At 39.1% G+C, this 23,513-nt stretch overlaps 1 protein-coding gene and 1 pseudogene across 1 annotated transcript in view; one reads left to right on the top strand and one right to left on the bottom strand.

The window, feature by feature from the left end:
- The window catches only part of GLE1 (GLE1 RNA export mediator), a 59,706-nt gene that overhangs the window by 12,986 nt on the left and 23,207 nt on the right, over positions 1 to 23,513 (bottom strand). The window contains exons 3-9 of the mRNA XM_006834836.1: positions 16,679 to 16,789; positions 14,998 to 15,146; positions 14,616 to 14,676; positions 14,138 to 14,392; positions 6,170 to 6,401; positions 5,161 to 5,273; positions 4,930 to 4,999 (exon numbers count right to left, since the gene is read on the bottom strand). Coding sequence (XP_006834899.1) covers positions 4,930 to 4,999; positions 5,161 to 5,273; positions 6,170 to 6,401; positions 14,138 to 14,392; positions 14,616 to 14,676; positions 14,998 to 15,146; positions 16,679 to 16,789 — 991 coding nt within the window. The remainder of the gene's footprint in view (positions 1 to 4,929; positions 5,000 to 5,160; positions 5,274 to 6,169; positions 6,402 to 14,137; positions 14,393 to 14,615; positions 14,677 to 14,997; positions 15,147 to 16,678; positions 16,790 to 23,513) is intronic.
- LOC102821867 lies at positions 21,750 to 22,047 on the top strand (annotated as a pseudogene).

Below are 23,513 nucleotides of genomic sequence, written 5' to 3'. Positions count from 1 at the left end.
GCCGAGAGTGGGACCCTACCCAGAGAAACAGAGATGCCTGAGATGGAGGCAGAGATGATGACGCAGAGTGAGGAAGCGACTGGGGACTTTGGACCCAGAGCAGCAAAGTGACTATGGGCTGAAAACTGGCGGGAGGAGGGGGAAGTGTAGGGGGTGAGTTTCTGGGATATACCCTTTGGGTGGTTGATGATGCATGGAGGGGATTGGAACCATGGCAGTGAGATGATATACGATGGAATGAATGTAAAACTAAAGTTCCCCCATGTAAACTATCATATAATTCACAATAAAACATTAAAAAAAAAAAAGTATGTTGTGGGAGTGCTAAAGAACCTAAGTCATGGTATTATTCCAAAGGCATTTACATCCTATTTGGAAATAAATTAATTCTGAAACTGACAAAGAAAACAGATAAACAATATAGAAATAAATACTGTGTGTATAGATCCCAAAGGATGTGGGTGATATTCCTACTAGAGTAATCTGCCTCTCTAGAAGAAATCTTTGAAAGGATCTTCCCATCTCACAATGATCCGCACCACCACCACCACCACCCCCCGCCTCCACCTGTCTGTCTCTATCCTCAGAGATACAAGAAGGCGTTCCTAATAAGTATATTTACATTACAAGGTACTCTATGTCCTGTTCCCCCACCAGCTACAGTTAGAGGGTCAAATCCTGAAAATGGCTGGCTGGCCACGCAATATGTATACTCATAGGCAATGGGCAGTCACCTTGCACCTGCTACAATACCCAAGGAAGAACCGTATATAAAATAAGAATGGAAATGTACAGAGGGAAGATGAGATGAGAGAGAAAAAGAGTCCTAAAGTTTCTAGCTCCTGAGACCTAACCCATCCATACCAATAGGTTCTATGAAGTACATAAGATTTTTATTTTTTATAAGCAAATCTGAATTAATTTCTAACATCTGCAATCAAATTAATATAGTATCTTCAGTTTAGAAAGACCTTCTCAATCTTTAAATTCTTAAGAAATGTCAAATATCCAATCTAAATCACTAATTCAATTCCACTTAAAAACAAACAAATAAATCAACCACATTTCTTAAGAAGTAGAAAAAGCAGAAGGAACCAAAAACTAAACAATGAGATATGACAGAAATTTCAAGAAAGCTAACAATCCCAAAAAACTGAAACAGAAATCCAAACCTTACCGAAGTGTTAAAATATGCACATTTCCATAAAACTTTACATCATATTCCAGCTAAGTCACACTCTATTACTACTTTACAGGTCTCAAAAGACTTTACTGACTGAATCTCTGACTTCCAAACCCAGTCCCTCTCTCTACTTGTCTCCAGTTAGGAGAGTTAGCTCCTAACCCTCCCACTTCCCAGCTGTCACACCAGCAACATAGTCTTAATTAAATTCTTCAAATCTATCTGCTCGTGGACATCCACGTTTCTTAAAGAGATAGGAAACATGTCATCTTTAACTCTCATTCATTCAACATTTACTAAGCAGTGACTCTACACCATGTTCTACTTCTGATTGGACTGTAAGGTCTAATGATGTAAACAAAGGGGCATATTTTTTAAATATATAAAAAATTAAGAACAGCAAAACTAGAGACTAATTAATTAGATGTGGAAAATGAAACACAGGAAACAGTCACAGGGAGGCTTCCACTAAGGTGGTGCCTTTTTCTCCAGAAAACAGAGAAAAAGCAGGCATAAGGAAGATGGTGAGTTCATGTTTGGACATGTTAAAGTTGAGGTTATCTGAGAAACATCTAGGCAGAGGTATCTTTGAGATAGCTCAGAGAAGAGGGATGAACCAGAGATAGATTTGGGAATTTAACATACATACAGGTAATATCTGACAATATAGGGCTAGGTAGAATGAAAGTAACTGAGGGCTAAGATCAGGTCCCTACAATTAAGGTGCAAGTAAGAGATTGAGATAGTCATGAAAGAGAAAGCAGAGTCAAGAGAGGTGGGAGGAGAACCTGGAAAGTAGTGCTGCTATGAAAACCAAAGGAGTTGAAGACTTTCAAAAAGAATGAAATAATCACTACCACATTCAACAGACCCCCATGGACCTGGGTGGAGACCTGGATGGCCAGCAGTACGGCAAGACCCAGGGACTCCTGGGCCCAGAGACAGTGACATGGCCACAGAGGACTAGAATGGAGAGTGAAGTGTCCAGCTGATATGAAGTGAGGGGAGATGAACAAAAACACTCATAGTTGCAGATAGTACCCAGATGACCTGGCTTCAATGGCTGGATGATCAGAACTTGACTAGAAGAAGAAAAAAGGGTGGGGGAGTGGGGGAGTAACCTGCTACAATTTGATGGACTTTACCTATACTTATGGATGTAGTAGCTCAAAAAAGGGAACAAATCTTTACAGCGACGATCGCTCCCACCCCCTTGGTACACAAGGTTGACAGGGATGGGCAACATAGACATTGGCTACCCAAGATGGGTATGTGTGGGGGGTTCCCTATAAAGACAACAAGTGACCGGCTTACAAGCTTTTAAGAGGGAGCCTAGTTCCAGACGGGGCAGGAGAAGGTAGAATCACCACTGAATGATTTCCAATTTGTTGTGACCAGGCTGGCGAAAGGAAATGGAGATAATACTCTTGTGATATAATAGTGAATAATTGCCATCAAGACTGACTGTGAAGCTAGGAAAAATAGAGGTAGATGTATTTTGACAAAAGGAGGAGAGTGACTGATTTTGCAGGCCAGGAGCGGAGGTCCCTGGGAGCATCAAGTGAGAAGAATGGAGAGCGGGACCCTACCCAGAGAGGCAGTGACACCAGGGATGGAGACAGAGATGATGACGTGGACAGATGGAGTGGTTGAGGACACTGGACTCAGGAAGGGAGAAGGACTGTGTGATGTACCCTTTGGTTATTTGATGATGTATGGAGGGGACTGTAATTATTGCAATGAAATTAAATACGATACGTTGAGTGTAGAGCTGATATTCTCCCATGTAAACCTCACAATAAAAATTTAAAAATGAATGAAATAATCAACAGTGTCAAATGCACTATGATTGAGATTAGAAAAGAGTCAGAATCTATAAAATCAAGAGAAAAGTATTTTAAGATGTGAGTGACTTGTTTAAAGGTTAAGAGAAAAGAGTCTGTAAAAGAGAGTAATTGCAATATACAGGAAAGAAAGGTGATAAATGATGAAGCAAAATCTTGCCAGAGATGGAAAGGGATGAAATCAAGGGCAGAGGCAGAAAGATAAGCGTGAGTAGGAAGGCCACCTCATCTGTTGAAACATTTAACTAGAAGGTTAAGCATGGTGTGAAAATACCACTGTGTATATGTGAAAGGGACAGGCATCTGACATTCTCACACTTAACACCTTGATTTTCCTGGTGAAGGAGGAGTCAAAGTTGTCTGATGTCAACTGAGGAACCAGAACAAGCTTGAGGATAGTATTAAAGGTTTGGAATGGCTATCAATCTCTCCCTTGTACTGTTCCTATCAAACAACATTGCACTTCAAATTCCAGAAAGTTATACGTTTGTTTGTTTATACCTTGCCCTGTTACAGAAAGAATTTTAGGCAGCAAAGAGATATGTAAAATTTGTCACTTAACTTTACAAGAGCAGGAATTGCAACTTTATTACATTTTTAAGGCAACAACAAATGCAAGTTCAGTAGAGGACTCAGGACCTATGATAATTCAGAGCAACTCCCAAGTTACACACATTTGCCTGGCCACTTGGTAATATAATATAGTCTTGTTTTGAGGCTGCCAAGTCTGGAGCTCCAAAAAAAAAAAAAAAAAATCAACCTCTGAGTCTAAAGAAAAAGGGAGAGAAGGATCTTTCCCTTGTTTGATTTTCACTCAGTATCTCTCTTGTGCGAAAAAATAAATGTCTTAAAGTATTAGCAGGAGTCCTGGTGTGGTGCTGTGGGTTAATGCGCCAGACTGCAAAGCCGTTTGAACTGCAAGGTTGGTGGTTCAAGCTCACCAGCTGCTACTCAAAAACCCTATACAGGGTCGCTATGTGTCGGAACTGATTCGACAGCACTTAACAACAACCATCAAAGTATTAGCAAGGCAGGCTTCAAGTATGGAAAAGTAATGTAAAACAAAAGCAAAGAATATAAGTCACATCCTAGGTTTCCTCAGTTATGTTGACAGTCTTAATTTTGAACTTCAAAATGGTGGTGGTGGAGTGCCATGGACGGTTCTGACTCATAGCAAACCTGGGTTTCTGAGACCGTAAATCTTTACAGGAGCAGAAAGCCTCATCTTTCTCCCACGGAATGGCTAGCAGTTTCGAACTGCTGACCTAGAGGTTAGCAGCTTGATTCGTAACCACTATGCTACCAGAGCATATACATCTTAATAAAAGTGAATCACCAATGTGAAGGTTGGAAATGTAAAGGCAGACATTTTATAGCAAGGAGGGGAGTGATTAACTTTTCAGTCTAGAAGCGGAGGTCCCTACCCAGAAAGCAGTAATGCCTGAAATGGAGCCAGAGATGATGACGTGGAGCGATGGAGCAGCTGGAGACTTTAGATCCAGAGAGGAAGAGCGACTGTGTGCTGAAGACCTGAGGGGTACAGGGAACAGGACTGCAAGGTATACCCTTTGGTTGGCTGATGATGCATGGAGGGGATTGTAACCATGGCAATGAGACGATATATGATAGAATGAATGTAAAATTAATGTTCTCCCATGTAAACTATCACATAATTCACAATAAAACATTTAAGAAAAAAAAAAAGTGAATCACCACACATTTATTATCTTCTTTGTGTTCAAGAGGAAACAAAAAGAGAGTAAAACAGGATGCATATATGTATACATGCCTGTTCCAATTATTAACATTTGTTCAAGCCTATTATTTATAGGAAGCTTACAAATAAATAAATCTAGACTCTTAAAAATAAAATAAAGGATGTTCATAATTCTTCTAACCAACCTGCAATGGTGGAGATTTGGCTCACTGGGATGGTGGCAGCCTTCTGGAGGTCCATCTTTATTTTTTTGGTCTACAAGAAGAGAACAGAGAGAAGACAGATAATGCTTTAAAGAGATGAGCAAATGTCACTAAGGATACGGAATGTGACACACTAGATACATCCCTTTGGGATGGAGGCTGTGAAGAGCATATTTGGGCCCCCCAAGTCCCCAATGTACAATTCTTCCCTACCTGAGTGTCCTTGCTGCTGGTCAGTCCCTCAAAAGCCAACACACACTGACTGGAAGCATCCTGTAGTTGCTGGTACCATTGCATTGTACTGTCTTGTACCTTCACTTGGAGGCCTAAGGAATAAAAGAAAGGCTTTCGTAATAGGTAGTATTTACCAAACACTTAATATGGTCCAGGCACTGTTCTAATCATTTCTATATATGTATTAACTGCTTTAATTATCACAGTAACACTACTTTATTATTATTATCTTTATTTTGTAGCTGTGAAAACAGGCACAAAAAGATTAAGTAATTTGTCCAAGATCACATGGCCAGTAAGTGGTGATGGTGGTGTTGTGTGCCACCAAGTCAGTACCAACTCATAGCGTAAACAACTGTATAGGGTTAACAAAGCTGTAAATCTTTAAGGGAGCAGAGCCTCACCTTTGTCCTGTGGAGTTACTGGTAGATATGAACTACTTACCTTGTAGTTAGCAGTCCAGTTTATAATCCACTATACTACCAGGACTCCTGGCCAGTAAATAGAATAAATCCCCATTGATTTGAATCCAGGGCCAGTATTTTCAGCCACTATGTCATACTGGTTCTCAAAAGTATTAAATAAACGAACATACTGAGGGGGTTTCAAAAGGTTCATGGAAAAACTCCATTATCCTTTAACTCCACTTTTCCATGAACTTTTTTTTTCTTTGAATTGAATTTACAAACTTTTAAAACCTTTTTTTTTTTTTTTCCCCTATTTGCTTAAAACATTCAGCAGCAGCAACACTTAAAACAATACATCCTACTAGGCTTATACAGAATTTCAAGTCCTCATAAAACTTGTTGTAATTTGAAGTCAAGTTCCCTATCAAGTAAAACTAAATGTGTAATAATTTATGTAAAGGTCTTGGTTGATTAACTGTCCTATAGTTTAATACAATATTCAAAATGCATTCTTATTTCCTTTACCATCCTAAAACATACATTGATTTAAAGGGCCACAACCACATGACATCAAAACCCACCTTCGTTCTGTTTCCCTCCTGGGTCCTGGCTGAGAGCTGTAGACTCTTTGTGGGCCTCTGGCCTCTGCTGCGCCTGTGACTCTTGCTGTTTTCCCTGGGCCTCTTCTTCATCCTGCCTCCGTTTGTCTTCATATGCTCTGGTGACCTCTTGCTGCAGGTTCGTAAAGAGATTCCGCATTTCCTGCAAAGCTCGCTCAGCCATAGCTTGGTCCTCTGCTGTAGGCAAGTCATTCTGCCAGAGTGACAGAGGCAGAGTTTAGTGGTCATTCCCTATGCACTCTCATAGGGCTAAATCACACAAATGTCAATAAACACATTATACACACACACACACAACTAGCATTGTAGATTTTAACAGCTGTATTATGAGCTACTAAAGGAGCCTCAGTGGCATAGATGGTTATAGCAAACCCTATTGTATAGGGTTATCAGTAAGAACTGATTTGACGGCATTATGAGCCACTATGTGGATACTCCAAAAACAATTTAAATAACCCCTTACAATGGGTTTTCCAATTTTTTTTTGCTATTTTAACTCTGATATGAATGTTGTTGTTGTGTGACATGGAGTTGGTTCTGACTCATAGCAACCCTGCACAGGATTTCTAAATCTTTATGGGAGCTGAAAGCCTCATCTTTTACCCACAGAACAGTTGGTAGTTTTGAACTGCTGACTGTGAGATTAGTAACCTGATTCATAACCACTATGCTACCAGAGCTCCTTCTGATATGAATAGCTTTGTGTGTGTGTGTGTGTGTGTACACACACACACACACATATATATATATATATTAATCTATTGGTTTATTTCCTTAGGATAAATTCCTGGAATTGTACCAGCAGAATGCCTGATACCTATTGCTTTACTGTTCTATTAAAAATAAGTATCATTTTAGCATCAGATCAAAAGCATTTAAAAGTATAGATTTTTTTGCTGCCCTCATCAACAGCATAAAAAGATATATATATATATAGGACAGTAATATATTAGACAAAAATAGTAATTTGTATTGCATATATTAGAGGTGATCTTGAACTTATTTCATATTTACTGGGTAATATGTTTCTGCTTTTATAAGCTGCTCATCCTGTATTTTGCTCATTTTTCCATCACTGGGAGAGAGATAGGAAGTAAAAGTAATTGATTTATCCCTTTTCCCCAGAAACTACAAGAGCTCTTTAAAATAAAGGATATGAAATTTTGGTCTGCTGTACATATTGCAAACTTGTTTCCTGATTTATAATGTGTCACTAACTTTCACATACTCATATCAATCTCTTTATAATTTCTGCCTTTATTATTATGTTCACATTGATCTTCCCTATCTTAAGTAAAATATTCACCTAGATTTCTTTTAATTGATCTAATTTCTTTCTGTCTTTTACATTTAATTATCTAATATGAAATTAAGATGAAAATAGAACATAAACTTAATCTTTGTTTTTATGGTTAGCTCTCTTTCTAAACAATACACTTTTCCTCACTGAAATGATACCTTTATTGTATATAAATTACCCACATAAAATTTGTCTCCTGGACTTGCTATCCTATTCCACTAACTTTAGTACTTGTTGTTGTTGTTAAGTGCCATCGAGTCGGTTCCGACCCATAGCGACCCTGTACAGGGTTTCCGAGGGTGTAAATATTTATGGGAGTAGAAAGCCTCATCTTTCTCCTGCGGAGCAGCTGGTAGTTTCGAACCGCTGACCTTAAGATTCGCAGCCCGATTCGTAACCACTACGCTACCAGAGCTCCTTAACTTTAGTACTAAGCAAGTATTTTTATATAAGCAAGTATTTTTATACAAGATAATGTAAGTTTGCTATCACTATTCTTCTTGCTGAAACAGTCTAATAGCTTTTCATTAATCAAATTAATGATTTATGTAAATTTGATAGCTAACGATATTAAGGTTTCAGGAACCTCATCTTATTTTAAAACTTACTAATGTTTTGTACTTTTCTTTATGTAAACAATATTTAATACATGCTAGTTTATTTCTAGTTATTTTATATTCCATAAATTTTGTCCACATTACAACCATATTATTAAAAATTCTAGCTTCATTTTCTTAGTATTCTAGGTGGTGGTGTGTGCTGTGGAAATGGTTCTGACTCATAGCAACCCTGTGTATGGGTTCCAACTATACCACAAGGGTTCCTTTAGTATTCTAGGTAGACAATCATATTATCATCAAATAATATTAACTACATTTCTTCATTTGAGTATTTATACTGTATTTGTTTTTAATATCCATGTTGGCTAAAATTTCTTTAGCACTGTAAAACAGGATTAATGGGGCATATTTTAATTTCTTTTTCATGGGATACCCAAGTATAGTTTTAGATAGATATATATATACACTTCATCATGTTAATAATGAATAATATATTTATACTTAGCTTACTACAAGTTAAAAAAAATTTTTAAAGCAACAAAGAATCCTAAAATTTAGCATATGATTTTATGACATCTGGTAAACTAATGATTTTGCTTCGGTAACCTACTAGTGAAATTAATTTCATAATCAGAGTTCATAAACAGCTGAACTAGCATTATTCTTAGAATAGTAGTTCTTTAGTTACAGTGCATTATTTTCTGGATGAGTGACAAATTTTATTTACTGTTTTTTTTATGTAAGTAGTCCTGGTGGTGCTGTAGGATAAGCACTGGACTGCTTGCCACAGGCTGGCAATTCAAAACTACTTTGTTCCACAAGAGAAAGATGAAGCTGTTAGCACCTGTAAAGATTTACAGTCTCAGAAACCTTACACGGGGTCGCTATGCAACAGAATCGGCTTGATGGCAGTGGATTGGGTTGGGTTTAGGAGACTTTTAGCTAGAACTTGTATAAATCAGATTCTATGTAAATAAGACCAACATAGGCAAATTTCTTTTATTTATTTGCAATTTTGTCGGGGTTTGATGATCAAAATCATAAAATGAACTGAAAAGCTCTGCCCTGTTTTCTAGGCTCCGTCTTATTAAAAAGTTTGATCATTTTGAGTTTTATAATACTCACACCCCTCATTTTAACTATAGTAACTTCTAGTCTGAAGATCCAGCTATTAGCTCATGAAAAGCTTTCCCTGTAGTTAGTAGGGAACCCTGGTAGTATCATGGATTACAAATTGAGCTGTTAATGACAAAGTCAGCAGTTGAAGTCTTCCAGCTGCTCTGAGGAAAAATAAGAGGTTTTCTGTTGGAATCAACACCATAGAACACAACAACCACTAACCACAATACATAGTAGTACGTATTATAAAGCTACATTAGGAGGGACAGAGGTAAACAGTGATGCATGCTCAACCTTGGAACAACAGGTGTCTGTGATACAGTGATCAAGGCCTAGTTTGAACAGGGGAAATAATACTAAGATGCTTGACTCTCTTATGTATATTGGTTTCCCTTGCCTACTATTGTAAAATTGAAACTTGAGTTGGATAGAAAGGAATGTCAAGAAACATGATTACAGAAAGCTTGTAAGCCCGTCTTCCGCCTATAACTGATTGGAATACCTAAAAGGGGTTCTAGAAATTGCCCAGTGAGATAGGCCTCCTGAAGAGCCTTTGCAGTGTATAGGACCTTAGGTGGAATCCTGAGCCCTCTCCAGAACCTTCTGAGGTGGGACATTCCCACTAGAAAGGACAAGCAGACCAACCTGGAAGAGCTCGAGTGACAGAATATATATGTTCAAAGAAAAATCATCAGGAAAAACCCAAAACAAAAATGGCAGTATGACTGGCTACTATAAGAATAAGCAAGTTGTTCACCAGGAAGCCATCAAGGCAAACAATCAAGTTCCTTCAGGACAACCCCCCATCTAAGACTGAAACTCAAAGGGAACACATGAGCAGACAGGTAAGCCTGCTGGTGCCCATGCTGGTCTACTGGTAAGTAGAAGAAAGGGAAAGGCAGCAATGAAGAAATGAGCTGAGTTCAACCACGTTCCACAGACTCGTGTGAACCTGGAGATGAGAGAGAAAAGAAAAGCTGGTTGGTTCAATAATATGGTGAGACCTGGAGATACCTAAGCCTATGGACAGGGACATAGCCACAGAGGTCTAGAGCTGAGAGTAAAGCAACCAGCTGATGTGAAGTGAGAGGGGTCTCACAAAAACACCCAAAGTTGCAGATATTACCCATTTGACTTAGCCTTGATGGCTTGATAATCAGAACTCAACTAGCGTAAGATAAAAAAAAAAAAGAATAAATTTTGATACAGGAAATGAGGGTAAATTGCTGTAATTTGATGAACTTGACCTACACTTATGGAGGTAGTAACTCTAAATACCAACAGAGAGGGAAGGAGTCTATAACAGGGTTGATAGAGATGGGCAACTTAGACATTGGCTACCTAAAATGAGGGGATGATAAAGGCACAAAGTGACTGGCTTACAAGGGTTCAAGGGGGAGCTTAGTTTGATAGCGTGTGGGGAAAGAAAGAGTCCCCACTGAATAGTTTTCCTCTTGTCTAGATGGGTCTGGTTAAAAGAGATGGGGATAAGATTTTTATGATTCAATAATGAGTAATTGTTATCTTGACTAATTGCGACTCTCACAATTGTAAAGGTAGAAGTTTTATAACAAAAATAGGAGAAAAGAAAAAAAAAACAAAAAACAGGGGAGTGGTTAATCTTACAGTACAGAAACAAAGGACCCTAGGGTCATCAAAGGAGAAGAGCACAAGCAGAATGAGAGACCTTATCCAGAGAAGCAGTGATACAAAGGTGGAGGCAGAGAAAGGGACATGAAGAAAGGGAGCAGCTGAGGGCTCTAGATTCATGGAAAGTGAGGGACTAAGAGATGGCAGCCAGGAGGCAGACTTGCAGAATGTGCCCTTTAGCATTATATATGCCTGAGTGTTGTTGTTTTTTTAAAAAAAAAAAAGCTAAAGTGAATAGAGAGAAACACTGGTAACTGATGGCACATGGAGGGGATTATAATCATTTTAATGAAACTAGGTATATGATTTGCTGAATGTAAAACTGATGATCTGTCCTGTAAACTTTTACTCAATCCACAATAAAAACCTTAAATATTAAAAAAAATAAAGCTACATAGGATAATTCTGGCATGAGAATAAAAACAGATCAAGGAAACAAAAATAATGAGTACTGTATTTTGCATAGTAAAAGTTATATTTTGTATAGTAAGAGTTGTATTTTGCATAGTAAGAGTATAGTAAGTTGTACTTTGTATAGTAAGAGTATTTATCAATCAGGAAGGAAAGGTGGAGTAACTATTTAAAAAATAATGATCTCTATCTCCCATCAAACATCAAATGAATTTCAGGTGGGCTAATTGAAGGAAAAAACCCCTGTAACTTCTTTACATCACAAATGTTAAATAAATGATGTACATTCACACAGGAGTACTATGCAGTTACATAATAGAATGAGGAAAATTCTGTATGTTGCTAAAAAGTAATCTCTGCAATATATTTTTAAGTAGAAAACAGCAAGACACCAAAAAATCTGTATCATAAACTAAAGTTTATCTTGGGAGGTGGAGACACATATGCACGCATGTATATTTGCTTTTGTTTTAAAAGAATGATACAAAACCTAAGAACTAATAGAAATGGTCCTACTGAAAAGATACTGAAAAGAAAGGACAGGAACTGGGGGGAAACAAACAGGAAAGAAGTTAAGACTTCTTTAAATATATCACTTTAGAGTTGACAATGCATCCACTCAAATGTTTTACATAATTATAAAACAAAACAATAATAAATAAACCCAAGTGTTTACAATGCTGGTAACTTAAAACCAAAGAGAATTTGTTCATGTGAAAGGAAACAGTAATTTAATTGCATATACATAGTGGAATAGAGCCTTAAGCAAAAGAAATTACACAGAAATCTTAGTGCTTTCAGCAATCATACTGTTTCTATTGGTATTAGTTTGAAATTATAAATGTTATACTACATGTATATATATTATATATATATATAATATGAAAATGCTATACATAATAAGGTAAATAATGTCTTCAGGAACTAAGATTTTTCACTGCAGAATAAAAGTAAAACAGTATAAAGTCAATAAAGGAAAAAATGCTATAATCCTATATTTTGAATGTAAAAGGTTAGTATGAATTGTTGTTGGGCTGTCGAGTCAATTCCAACCCATAGCGACCCTGTATAGGGTTTCCAAGGAGCAGCTAGTGAGCTTGCACCACCAACCCTAACCTTGCAGTTCAAACAACTTTGTAGTCTGATGCAGTAGCCCACAGTGCCACACCAGGACTCCATGACGCCACACCAGGATGTATTTTTAAGTTAAAAACAAAAAAACACAATTCTTAGCTCTGTCCATTAAAAAGCCCTGAAAACAATGACAAATTCTAGTAAAAAGACTCATCTCTGACTACCTTTTCCTACTGAAAAGATACTAGGAATCCTTGAAGAAATGGCTACTTCCAGGTCTAGGAAAGAAAATATTCAAGATGAGATAAGAACATCTTTGCTTATTTGCTTTCCATTACAACTACTGGGGCCATGCCAAAAGGACAGAGGAACCAACATGACGGAGATCCTACTGACCAAAGATGGAACAGTCTGAAGAAGAACAGACTTAAACACAGTACACATCAAATATGTTCTTAATGATATTAAAAACACCAACTGCAACAATCATTGGTCACCATAAGATGAACACCAGAAAATGATCTAATTATTCTGAAAAGTGATAAGGGGGCAAAATCAAACATTTATCTTGCCTTTCCTGCACAAACTGTACCTGAAGATAGTTAATAGAAAAAATTTTTTCTTTGTAGAATTCTAGCTAAAAATTTTTTTAGCTAGAATTAGAAAAACTGTGAAGTACTGTAGGATAAGTAAGGTTGGCAGTTCAAACCTACTAACACATACAGGGTTGCTGTAAGTTGGAACTGACTGGACAGTACTAACAGTAGTAACAGTGAATTAATAGAGAACCATGATCAGTAATGGCTACTAAATCCTTACTTAAAGGCTCTGAAAGAGCTTTCTAATGAATGATAAGACCAATAATACCTGAAGTCACTGGTCAATATTAACATGATAACTGAAAGAAAAACAGATAGTATATGTTCCTTGATGTGAAGCAGTAACAAGTCTATATCACCAACTATGAAATACTATTGTAAAAAAGAACCTGAATCTGATCAAGCCTCTAGATCTGTGCTTTCTAATAAGGTAGCCCCAGTTGCTACTGAAACAAATTAAGAAACACTGTTAGGATTAAATTTTTAACTTTTTATAGAATTAAAAATTTTTTTCTTTCCTTTTCAACTGCCTTCTTTTGTCACGTAAGTTAGCATGTGTCTACATTCCGCCCAGTGAAAAATTCTTCCTTCCTTCCCACCCGATTGTTGTTAAGTGCTGTCAAGTCAGTTCCAATCCACAGCAACCCTGTATAGGGTTTCCGAAAAGTGGCTGGTAGGCTTGAACCATCAAATTGGCAGTTCAAATGACTTTGCAGTCCAGTGAATTAACCTACAGCGCCACACCAGGACTCCCCTACCCCTGGTAACCATCATAAATGTTTATTACTGTATAAAAACCTTTTCTTGACTTTTTACAGTAGTGTTCTCATTCAATATCTGTCCCCCTGCAACTGACTAATTTAGAAGGTAAAATCCAATGCTCAATAGTCACATGTGACTAAGTATTGCTGTACTGTAGAACAGATATAAAACATTTTCATCACCACAAAAATTCTACTGGGCAGTGATGCCCTAGATGAAATGACCAGTTCACAAGAAATTATGAGGAATAAAGGAACATATTATAAGACATCACAGGGATGCAGTTACATTCTCAAATTCTCTGGAATATGAAAAATGTTCTAAGACAAAGGAACCAGTAATAATTCAGCATTTTCTACACTAAGCATATACTACCTATAAATCAGAAAACAATTTTGTTTTTGATGTTCTCCATTTCAAAGACAGAAGAGTCATTCTGAAGCCTCCCACTCACCTCAGAAGAGGCCCGGATGATCCCTGAGATGAGGCTGCACAGCTGGTTGCCTCGGGTTCGGAAGGCAGACAGGTCTATCTTAAGCAGGTCTTTGTGATGGCTGGAGGAGTCCAGCTGCTGGTTGAGGTGCAACATCTCCTCCTGCAGTACATAGAGGTTCCGCAGGCGGATCTGGCCTTCTTCCTTCTGAATCCGCTCCTGCTCCACTTGCTTCAGGCGCTGCTGCTCCGCCTCTCGAAGTTTCAGGTTCAGAATCTACAGAAAGGGCCTCTAAGTTACCTTTTTCAAGGAGCTACTGGGCTTTCTCTGTCTACATTCTTCAATCCTTACATAGGCTAGATAGTTTCCCCAAAGTTGGAAAAGGACTCTCAAAGCAGTCGCACAGAAAAATATACGCCAAACTCTTCAGAACATGACTCTTCAGGTAGTTTACAAACAAGCAGCAAACTGATACCCACATTGATCTCGCTAGGCTGACCTTTGCTCTGTGTCGATGCTCAGCTTTTAGCTTCTCCTGGTGTCCTAGGGCTTCTCTGGTACTAAATGAAAAATGGAAGGAATAGTCAGAGATGCTTCCCAGGTGTGGTGATATAGGATAAGCACTGGGCTGCAAGGTCAGATTGAGCCACAAGGCTGGTGGTTCAAATCTACCAATTGCTCCTCAGAAACCCTACACAGGTTCCCTATGAGTTGATACTTAACAGTAACAACAGCAACAGCTTCACTTCCTTGTTTACACTGATTACCTTTCCAAGGCTGGTCATTTTTCTCGGTAATAAGCTTCTCTGGCTATTTATTAAGGACTCAGAAGAATTTCAGTTGTCCACACCAACATTCCCAGTCATAATTCAGAGACTTACCTCTTCTCCATGATTTCCCGTAAGTCCTGGAATTCTTTATGCTGCTTCAATTCCTTCCGTTCATCAAACCGCTTCAGTTGTTCAGATGCTGTCTCAGAGAGGGCTCGAACCTTTCTCTCCTGTTCCTCTTGCCATTGCCTCAGGCCCTCCTACAAAGAATCAGCACATGCTCTTGGAGGTACCTTGCTCATTTACCTTTGTGGTTCACCCTTCCAGCAGTCCTTAACAACATCAAAGGTACTCAAGGACAAGAAATCATCTGTTCCTACCTCGGAACCTTTGAGTTGACCTTTAAATTCAAACTCTACTCTTTAGGGAAACTTTCTCAACTTACACATTATAGTTTATATTACTTTAGTATAAGGTGGAATAGTCCTAATTCCCAGAACCTGGGAATATGCTAACATTACATGGCAAAAGGGATTTTGCAGATGTGATCAAGAATTCTGAGATAGGGAAGTTATCCTACATTACCTGCACAGGCCCAAAGTAATTGCAAGGATGGTTTTCTACTGCCACTAGCAGAAACTCAGTGCCCCCTAAACAGTGACTCCCCTCTCCCTTGGTAAAGACTAATACACTTTGGTCTTTCTCTATTTGTCCTTTTAGTTTATGCCACTCAGCTTAATTAAAAATAATTATTTTCTTGTTGAAGTCTTTTTCTCCCCACAAGAGTATAGGCTCCATGAAAGTATGGACTTGTGTTTACTTTGGTCACTGTTTTATTTATAGCATGTAGGACAGTGTCTAGCACAGAGGTGTTCAATGTATATTAAAAAAAAATACAAATATAAACAAATCAATGAATGAGGAAATGAGGGACGATACTCGAAGACTTTCATATTACAAACTCTTGAATGTTTTGAAGCAGGTATTTTTATAAAAAGCATGTAATGTTTCTCATTAATAAAAACTAAACCTCATAAATTCATTAAAATGCTATTATTTTTTACAAAATCTGTTAAGACCCCATATTTTCAGTACAACCTTATCTGACAATACAATCGCATCTTGACTGCACTCTAAACTGAACTCCTACAGCCACCCCTCAGCAGGCATTTAAAAGTTTTTAATGTATATGTCCTGCTTTCACAGTTGGCTGTGAGCAGACTACCAGCAAGGGAGGACATTCAGTACTGTGTTATAATTCTATTTCCCCAATGAACAGATCACATCTGAAACTAGTGGTCTTTATCATGAGGGACTTCAAGATATGCTGCTAATGTAAAACCAAGAAATCTTTTCAGAATAAAGTAAATGTTTTGACAGCAGAGATTTTTGTCTGTCTTATTCACAATTCTATCCCCATAGCCAAGAATAGAAGCCAACATATAGCAAGCATTCAAATATTAAAAATCAAGTCCTGCAACAGGTGCTTTATATACATTATCTCATCTAATTTTCTGATAATGTTATTTATCATCAAGTAAATGGAAGCCAGGAAAGGCGAAGCAATTTCCCCAAAGTCATACATAAAATAGAAAAATCAGGATTTGAAAGCAGATATGACTTTAGTGTTTACTCTTTAACATGACATTATATTACCTTTCTGACTGAATTGTCAGTTCTTTGTAGACAAAGCATAACAATTAGCAAAAGGTGTGCTTTCATAAACACTAGGGAACTGCATTAAAATATGGGTCTCCAGGGTTAAGCCTGCCTTACTTCATGGTTTACTTACTATTCCTTTCATTCTATGTACCAACTCATACATTCGGATGCAGCCTTCCACTTTGACTCCCCGGGAGGACTGAAGTAGCATATATTCCATATTTTGGGATTCATGTTTGCTCTAAAAATACAGAAGGAAAAAAAAAATTACAGAAGATAGAAAAATAATTAAGCTCTTATGGTGTTAAAGTTATTATCAGCCCTATAGACAAAGACACTATCCTACTTAGGACCAACAAGACAATTTAGGCTAGAACCAATGTGTGTTTCATGACAGTGACTCTATTCTAATTGTATTCTTTAGTAAATCAACATTTGTTGCTTTGGATGTTTTGTTTTTGCTTATTTGCAGGCTTGCTTGTTTCATCCTTCCCAGTGTATCTTTCTCCTTTCTTTTGATGCTGTTGTTGCTGACTGGTGCCATCAAGTCTGTTCCAACTCATAGCAACCCTTTGTAGGTTTACTAAGAGTGTCTGGTAGATTTGAACCGCCAACCTTGCAATTCACACTGATTTTGAGGTCCAGTAATCATCCTAAAGTGCTACACCAGGACTCCTGGGGTGGTTTAGATGGAGCCAACACCAACCCACATCCCAATTCTACTATCCTCCTGCCTCAAGGGTAAGCACATAACCCATCTGGTAATCAAAGTACTCTATCCCATTTTACCTAAAATCTACTTCAGGAAAGTAGTGTATACGACCCAGGCTATCCTTGAACTTTATTTTAAATTGTGAATTGAGTGTAGGTTTATGGAGATCATCAGTGTTACAATCAACAAAGCATACACTTTGTTTCATCTCAAGGACTGTAATCCCTCCATGCAACAAATTATCCCACTTCCTCCCTGTGGTTCTTATTTCCACTCTACCCTCTTTTATCCCTTCTCAACTTTGTTCTTAAGTAAATGTTGCCCTTTTGATCTTGAATGGTTGACTGTTGCACCATGAACATACTTTACTAGTGTTGTCAACGGTATATTCCTATTTACTACTTGGCTGAAAACTGGGCCACGAGGGTGAATTCCATTCCAGCGGACCTGAAGGGAAGTTGAGTCACAGACTCAGGTTCCTCTAGTCTGACCAGTAAGTCAGGTCTTTTTTAATAATTTTGAGTTTTGTTCCACATTTCCTCCCATTCTACCTGGGACACTGTAATGTGATCCTTCTCAAAGCAGTTGGTAGTGGCAGCCAGGCACCATCTAGTTCTTTTGGTCTCAGAGTTGTGGTGACTGATGTTCACAAGTTACATTGGTCCACTGGACTAATTGATTCCAAGCAACTTCAATTTTCATCACTCTTCTTTCTTCCACTCATGGAGCTACCAATACCAATAGTTGCACCTTAGATAGCTACTCATGAGCTTTGAAAATCCCAGACACTACTCACCAAAGTACGATATAGAACACTGTCTTTGTGGACTATGTTATGCCAATAGACCATGGTGTCCTCTGAGATTATGGATCTAAGTCTCCAGGCCCAACTCATTTCCTCAAGGTGTTTGGTAACATCTAAGAAGTTTCCTCATTTTGCCCCCCGTTATGTTCCACCATGCGACCAGACAGCACTCAACAACAACAATGTTCTACCACGAAGTCCTGGTGTGGAGCTGTAGGATAAGCACTGGATAGCTAACCAAAAGGCTGTCAGTTCAAATCCCCCAGTCACTCCTTGGAACTGACGTGATGGCAATTTAACAACAATATGCTCTACCCCATTCATAAGTGTGTTTTCAGCAAAGGTAAATATCCATGTACAAATATCCTCTGCCAAATTCTTACATATTTGTGGGCACACGCCCACTCTCCCTCCCATACCCATTTAGCCTGTGTACCTACCTGCAGAACATTGTTATTCCAGAATTAGGCATATAACACTATTTATCTCTATCCCCTTTAAATCCTGCATAGCTTTTAGTGTCTTCACTTGTCTTCATCATTCTTCTGTCAACCTCCCTCTTCTGGTTTATTGCCCTCCCAGTTACCCAAGTTAACTTATGTCTACCCTCTGTTGTTGTTAAGTGCCATTGAGTTGGTTCCAAATCATAGATACCCTGTATAGAGTTTCCAAGGAGTGGCTGGTGTGTGTGAACTGCCAACCTTGTGGTTCAAACTGACCTTTTGGTCCAGTGCTTTACCCACAGTGCCATGCCAGGACGCCAACACTCCAACCCAAGTTAACATGTGTCTACCCCATAGTAGGAGTCCTAATGTGGCCCTGTGGGTTAATGCGCCAGACTGCAAAACCATCTGAACTGCAAGGATGGCGGTTCAAGCTTACCAGCTACTCCTCGGAAACCCTATACCGGGGTTGCTATGGATCAAAACCGACTCAACGGCACTTCACAACAACAACAACAAACCCCCTAGTAGGAGCTCTGGTAGCGTACTGGTTATGAATCGGGCTGCTAATCTCAAGGTCAGCAATTTGAAACTACCAGGGGTTCCATGGGAGAAAGATGAGGCATTCTGCTCCCATAAAGATTTACAGCCTCGGAAACCCTATGCAGTATGGGTTGGAATCAACTCGACAACCCCCTACTTGGTGAATTACTCTCCCTTCTTCCCCATCCTTGAACTTTTATGATGGGACTACCTGGGAATGCTTTCTCTTCTTCTGGAGATCCTAACCTAAGAGGCTGTTTCTAGGGCTACCTATCAACATTCATATTGTCACATAGAGTCAATCTAAAAAGTGAAACCAAGAAAAGAGGTAGGCAGAGTGGAGGGATGGAAAGAGACAAAGAATAAAAAAAAAAAAAGCTCTGTGTATAAGTTGTGGGAACAAGTCAGAAATAATGCCAAGCAGAGACAAGTCAAATGTAGATCTTTTAGATCTAACTTTGCCTGATGCCCAACATACTCCTAGACTTCCTAGTTATAGAAACCAATTAATTCCTCCCTCACCCGCCTTTGTTAGCGTCAGCTAGTTTAAACTGGGTTTAATTAAAACACCAAAAGTTCCTAAATTATATAATAATACATTATATAAAACCACCATCCAAATAATTTATCCAAAACAGGAGAATTATTGAAGTTTATGCCTGGATAGAACTTCTGCACTTTAGTTTAGCTATCAAATATACAGATAAAGAAACTGCAGCTCATGAGGTAAAGAGGCCTGTCTGAGGGCATGCCACACAATACTGGCAAGATCAGAACTAGAATCTGGGCCCCTTTTTCACACTCTGTTGTATCTGAGAGACTGCTGATAGAAGCTTTTTATTTTGAAAGAATTATAAATTCATAGGAAATTGAAAATAATTTAAAAATACAGGAGTGTGTTATGTATTATCCTAGTTTTCTCCAATAATAAACATCTTTCGTAAAATATCAAACACAGTAAACCAACATTAGTGTAATTCACATCTGAAGTTTATTCAGATTTCACCAGTTTTACACATAATCACCTGTGTGTATGTATGCTATTGTTGTTAGCTGAGTCTGTTCTGATACATAGCGATCTCACGTATAATAATGAAACACTGTATGTATAGAGTTCTATGCAATTTTATCACCATGTGTGGAACCACGTAAACCACTTCGATCAAGATGAAAAACTGTTCCATCACCAAAAGGCTCCCTCATGCCATCTCTTTATAGCCACACCCACCTTCTCCCCACCATCCATAATCCCTGGCAACTACTTACCTGTTCTTCATCTCTGTAACTCTGCCGTTTCAAGGAAGTTAAATAACTGAATCATACAGCATATAATTATTTGAGATTAGCCCTGTTGGCAAAGTGATTTAGCACTTGGTCACTTTACCAAAAGGTTGGGGTTTTGAACCACCAGCTACTCTGATGAAGAAAGATGTGGCTGGCTGTCTGCTTCTGTAAGGAACACAGCCTTAAATACCTTTTGGGGCCACAAACAGAACCACCCCATTCTGCAGTGGAGTCAGTGAATGATGGGAATGAGATCTGGTACAACTCCAAGAGATGAAACAAGCTGTAAGGGGTCGTACACATGATGGCACCATAGCCTACCCAGGCTCACCAGCGCTCTATCATAGCAAGTTCGCCCATATCTTTCCTTACCAAGTTGAAAATTTTACCGCAATCTTATCAACTGGAACAACGACAACAAAAAACCCCTATGGGGCAATTCTACTCTTACCTATGGGCTCAGTATGAGACAGAATAGTTTCAATAGCATCAAGTTTGGTTTATTTTTTCAACTTTGTAATCATATTTATTTATAATGAAAAAAAAGATTTCCTAACCCAGAGCCGCAACAAATGAGTAAAAAAAATGTTCTTAAACAAAAAACAAAACTACATTTAATAATGAATTTCAACTTCTCAGACATAACTAAGTATCTTTCAAGAATGGTTTTCTGGATTAGAAGGTTTAGGACTTTAGTCTCATGGGACAGCTCAGCCAATTGGCAACACAAAATTCATGTTCTGTATTCTAGTGAGGTGAGTAGTGTCTGGAGCATTAAAAGTTGTGAGCAGCTATTTAAGATACAATTTGGTCTCTACTCATCAGGAGCAAAAGAAAAAGAAGGAAAACAGACTCAGAGAAAAAACTAGGCTATAGCGTCAACAGCCCACAGCAAATAGTGCATACCACTACTGACGTTTCTAATCAGGGCCACATAGAACAAGAGAAAAATGCAGAACAAACTCAAATTGTTAAAAAGTTCACACTTACTCAGTTGAGACTAGGGGACTCCCTGAGACTATCTCCCTGAAATACTCTTTAAACTTTGACCTGAAACTATTTCCTGAAGTAATCTTTTAGCAAAATAACAAAATGATATGCAAAATAAAGGATATTATCCAAGAACATGGTGTTCCGTTTAAAAAAAAAAAAGTGAGCCGCTGGTCACAGCAGCTCTTGGTGCAGAGGCAGTGATTCAAGGACCAAGACCAGAGGGCGCTGGCCACTGCCCGCAGTTCTGCGGGTCTCTGCACCAAACCCACCCTGCCCCACTCCGTGCTCCTCTGCCGCCTCTTCCAGAGATCCAGCTTGCAGAGAGACCGCCACTGCCACCACGCTAGATTCCAGTTGTGGCCAGCCTCTGCCGTCCAGGGCAGAGGTTCCAGGACTACGGCTCCCCACCAGACTTGGCCTCATGTCCAAGAAGAGTGTGGAGGCAGCAGCCCAAGTTAAGCACCAAGGGCCTGAAGAAGACAGAGAAGGTGGAGGAGAAGGAGAGCTGGAAAGAGTGGAAGAAAGAAGTAGTAGAGGAAGAGGAGAATGGAACTGAAGAGGAAGAAGAAACCGCTGAGGACCAAGAAGAGAATGAAGGGGAAGAAGATGCTGAGGAAGAAGAGGAGGATGACAAAGGACCCACGCTGAAAAAAGCTGCTCAAGAGGAGGACGAAGCAGATCCCAAATGGCAGAAGACAGAAAATGGGGCATCAGCATGAGCCCCCTGCCAATGGGCTGGCAGCTGGAGGCACCTTGGGCCTGGCGGTGGAAGTGGGAATGGACAAGTATAGCCACTCTTTACTTGGCTCCCTGTACTAGGGCCCCTGTACCATAGCTGCCACCCTCTTCTTCCTCCCCAGCCTTCTCATTTTCACCTCTCCAGACACCACCCCATTCATCCTCACTCTGCCATTATCCCACCTTCTGACCTACTCCATCTGAGCTCCCCAGCTGGTCCCCAATCCTTCCACTCAGTCTCCTTAATCTCTTTCTTCTTCCCCACAGCCAATCCTACCCTCCTCTGCATTCTGGTAGTCTCTCCTACCCAACCTCTGCATTCCCCAGCCTCAGTTCCTGTCCTATTTCTATCCTGCTGATCCCTGGATTTCCCTCAAATCCCCTCCTCTCAGACAACACCAGGTCAGGGTGGGGCAGTGGGGCCAGGGTTGGCACTGAGCCCCATAGCTGCCCCACTTTTTCTTCCCCTTTTGTATAATTTAATAAAGAAAATGGTTGTGGAGGAAAAAAAGTCAACAATTATTCTAAAGCAAAATGAGAAAATAAGGGAGCTGGGAAACTAGAGTACTGGAAATGTAACAACCAGAATGTAATTAAAGAGAATGCTGATCACCAAGAAAATTGTAACTAATGTCACTGAAATTGCAGAAATTGTCAAATGGGAACCTAATTTGCTAACTTACATCAAAACCACAAAAAAATTAATAAAATAATAATAATTAAATATGGAAAACGTGTTGTTGTTAAGTGCCAGCAGTTGGTTCTAACTCATAGCGACCCTGTACAGGGTTTTCCAAGGCTTTAAATTTTCAAGGGAGCAAAAAACCTTATCTTTCTCCAGAAATATGGAAGACAAAGAGGACAAAATTACCAAGGATAACAACTAGGTTTTTTGCTTTGAATAACTGGGTGGGCAATATGTGCCAAGCTTCTGATAGAAGTATAGGTCCAGACTGGGTTTGTTGTTGCTTTATCTCAGGATTGGAGTGATAACTCAGGAGGATAGATGATTATGAGTTTGGTTTTAGATATGTTGACTTCAAGAAGTTTTTAAAATACCCTAGAGGAAATAATATGTTGACAGTTGGACAGCTGGATAAAGTTGTGAAGTGTCTATATGTAGAAGAGTGGGCAGAGATGAAATCTGTCTAGCAAAACAATATGATTAAACCTATGGATGCAGTAGCTCAAAAGAGGGAACAAGTCCTTACAGCAAGAATCATTCCCACCCCCTCCACATACAAAGTAGACAGGGATGGGCAACTTGGACATTGGCTACCAAAAATGGGGGCCGGAGGGGCTACAAAGGCAAGAAGTGACTGGCTTACAAGCTTTCAAGAGGGAACGTAGACCCAGAGGGCCTGGAGGAAGGTAGAATCTCCAGTGACTAGTATTCAATCTGACTAGGCGGGGCTGATGCAATGAAATGCAGACGGGTCTCTTGTGA

Source organism: Chrysochloris asiatica, unplaced genomic scaffold (assembly GCF_000296735.1).
Source record: "Chrysochloris asiatica unplaced genomic scaffold, ChrAsi1.0 scaffold00014, whole genome shotgun sequence".
NCBI lineage: Eukaryota > Metazoa > Chordata > Mammalia > Afrosoricida > Chrysochloridae > Chrysochloris > Chrysochloris asiatica.
Note: the sequence above shows the minus strand (reverse complement) of the source record. Positions and strands in the feature narration are given on the sequence as shown.